The sequence below is a fragment of the Triticum dicoccoides genome, chromosome 7B, assembly GCF_002162155.2.
Source record: "Triticum dicoccoides isolate Atlit2015 ecotype Zavitan chromosome 7B, WEW_v2.0, whole genome shotgun sequence".
NCBI lineage: Eukaryota > Viridiplantae > Streptophyta > Magnoliopsida > Poales > Poaceae > Triticum > Triticum dicoccoides.
Window position 1 is genome coordinate 217105580 of NC_041393.1, and position 2365 is coordinate 217107944.

Consider the following 2365-nt stretch of genomic DNA (forward strand, 5'->3'; position numbering starts at 1 on the left):
GGTGTTTTCTTGGGCCAAGGCGGTCGTACGCGGGTTTGGGAGTTGTCCGGACGCCCACGAAACCCCTCACGTTTGCCTCCGGTTTACGGGTGAAAACATGTCCGGATCACTCAGTGGACCGATACAGGCCCGCACTGGATGACACAACACATCCAGATAGTATCGTCCGAACGTATGCGGGCGTTTTGAGGGTCGCCGTTGAAGATGCACTAAGCATCAACCATGCAAAAAAAGAAAGGAAAAGATAGAAGAAAGATGAGCCTCGCCTCATAGCCGCCTACGAAGCAGAGTACCCACCACCACCACCCAAAACAATAGCACCAGATGAGTCCACCCGCTAAATCACAGGCGTGTCCGTGTGCCAACCACGAACGCGCACTCCCCTTCCCCTTGCATCATTCACACGCACCACCCGTCGCCATTTTCCTCCCTTCCCTCCCTCCTAAGAAAGAAAGAGACCGCCCCGGCAGGCAGCACAGCACAGGCTGTCAACGAAAACTCCACTTGTTTAACCAACGCAACGTACGCACCCCGTTCTTTCTCGAGCGCGCCGGGGGCAACACCGCCATTCCACGCCACGCCAACGCGGCCAGCACTGGAAATAACCACCCCAACCCTCTCCCCCGCGGGCACGGGCACGGCCGACGTCGCTGTCGCGTGCGGGAACGCGTACGCCGCCCGTCTCCTCCCGCGATAAAAACCCACCCCCTCCCACCCTCCGTCCCCGCCTCGCCTCCTCCTCCTCCACCCCATTTCCCCAAAGCCTCGACTCGATCGATCCCGTCTCCTGCCCACGCTCGGCCTCCCCCGAGGAGATCAGGCCACCGTGCGGTGCAGACAGGGCTCGCCGGCCGTCCTCGCGCGCGCGGGATTGTGTAGCTACCGTCTCTCTCGGCTCGCAGGCGTACGTCATGGCGCAGCGGGACAAGAAGGTGGAGGAGCCGACGGAGGTGCACCTGCACGCCGCGGAGATCACGCTCTGCGCCAACAGCTGCGGCTTCCCGGGCAACCCGGCCACCAAGAACCTCTGCCAGAACTGCTTCCTGGCGTCCTCCTCCTCGCCGTCGCCCTCCGCCGCCTCGCCGCAGTCTCCTTCCTCTTCGCCCGCGGCGTTCCCGCTCTTCGACAAGCCGAGGCCGGCCGCCGCTGCGTCGCCCCTGCAGGCGGCGCCCGTCTACATGGCCGTCGACCGGCCAGCCGCCGGGCCGGCGGACCCGAAGGCGTCCAAGTCGTCCGTCAACCGCTGCCACAACTGCCGGAAGCGCGTTGGCCTGACAGGATTCCGCTGCCGGTGCGGCGAGATGTTCTGCGGCGCGCACCGGTACTCGGACCGGCACGACTGCAGCTACGACTACAAGTCGGCGGCCAGGGACGCCATCGCCAGGGAAAACCCCGTGGTGCGCGCCGCCAAGATCGTTCGGTTCTGATCAACAGGACACCACGTCTACGCGTACCCGGCGAAATCTGAAGCAGCAGAACCACTCTTTTCCTTTCTTTCCTTTGAAAAATTAAAGGCGTTCGCGAGAGTTTCTTAAAGGTGAAAAAAAAGGAGAGGAAGGTGAAAGATTGCGATGGGGCAGCCACGACGAAGAAACAGTGCGATGATAACGTTGTTGTTGTAGCGGTGGTTGGCGGTGGATAGGAGATGAGGAGGATGGGGTTGGTGTGTACTGTTGTCCCACAATCTCTATTTAATTCAAATTTCCCTATTGTATAAATTATTATTATTATCATTTCTATGATGCACTATTCGTTAACTTTAGCTGTCAACCTTTTTCTCCCACTGGCCGAGTATTGTCCATGACAGCTCAACCATTGACGTTTGGATCGCTCTGTTGGATTGGTTCGGCGGAGAATTATTGGGTAGGTGCATCTGTACTTGTGCGTTTATCGCGTACAAATTCATGTTTTGAGCAAAATTTGCCAGGCGTCACCCGCAAAAATAATAATTCGCCAGGCGTATGGTGAAATCGACATGTTTCGGGTGGGAACTCAGCGTAGCACCAAAGGCGTCCATGATTTTCTGTGGATTGTGGGTCGGGGTGGTGCCACGAAGGATAGACAGCGACGCTCCGTTTTCTGCACAGACCGCTGATCAGAATTCGGAAGTAACAGGACGTCCAGCCAGCTGCCGGGCTAATTAGGTTGGCCAGCGACATCAATCCACCGGGTCACAGCTCAGGGCCGCGCAGAAGATCCGTCGGCGGGTAGAATTCAGAGCGGTGGTGGCACACGCACCGGAGACCCACCCACTTGCGGATGGCATCGATCGGCATCACCGGCACAGGTCGGCAGGCAGCACCACCACCACTGCGGCGATTTTTCTTTAATCCATCTCATCCCATCTCCTAGTTGATCCACCGGC

The 2365-nt window shown here is 58.7% G+C and overlaps 1 protein-coding gene across 1 annotated transcript; it reads left to right on the forward strand.

Moving 5' to 3' along the window:
• Nucleotides 1-709: 709 nt before the first annotated feature.
• Nucleotides 710-1757, forward strand: LOC119336687 (zinc finger A20 and AN1 domain-containing stress-associated protein 11-like). The gene has a single exon (XM_037608759.1). It carries the CDS (start codon nt 912-914, stop codon nt 1425-1427), a length of 516 nt encoding a protein of 171 aa, XP_037464656.1. The 5' UTR covers nt 710-911; the 3' UTR covers nt 1428-1757.
• The last annotated feature ends 608 nt before the right edge of the window (nt 1758-2365 follow it).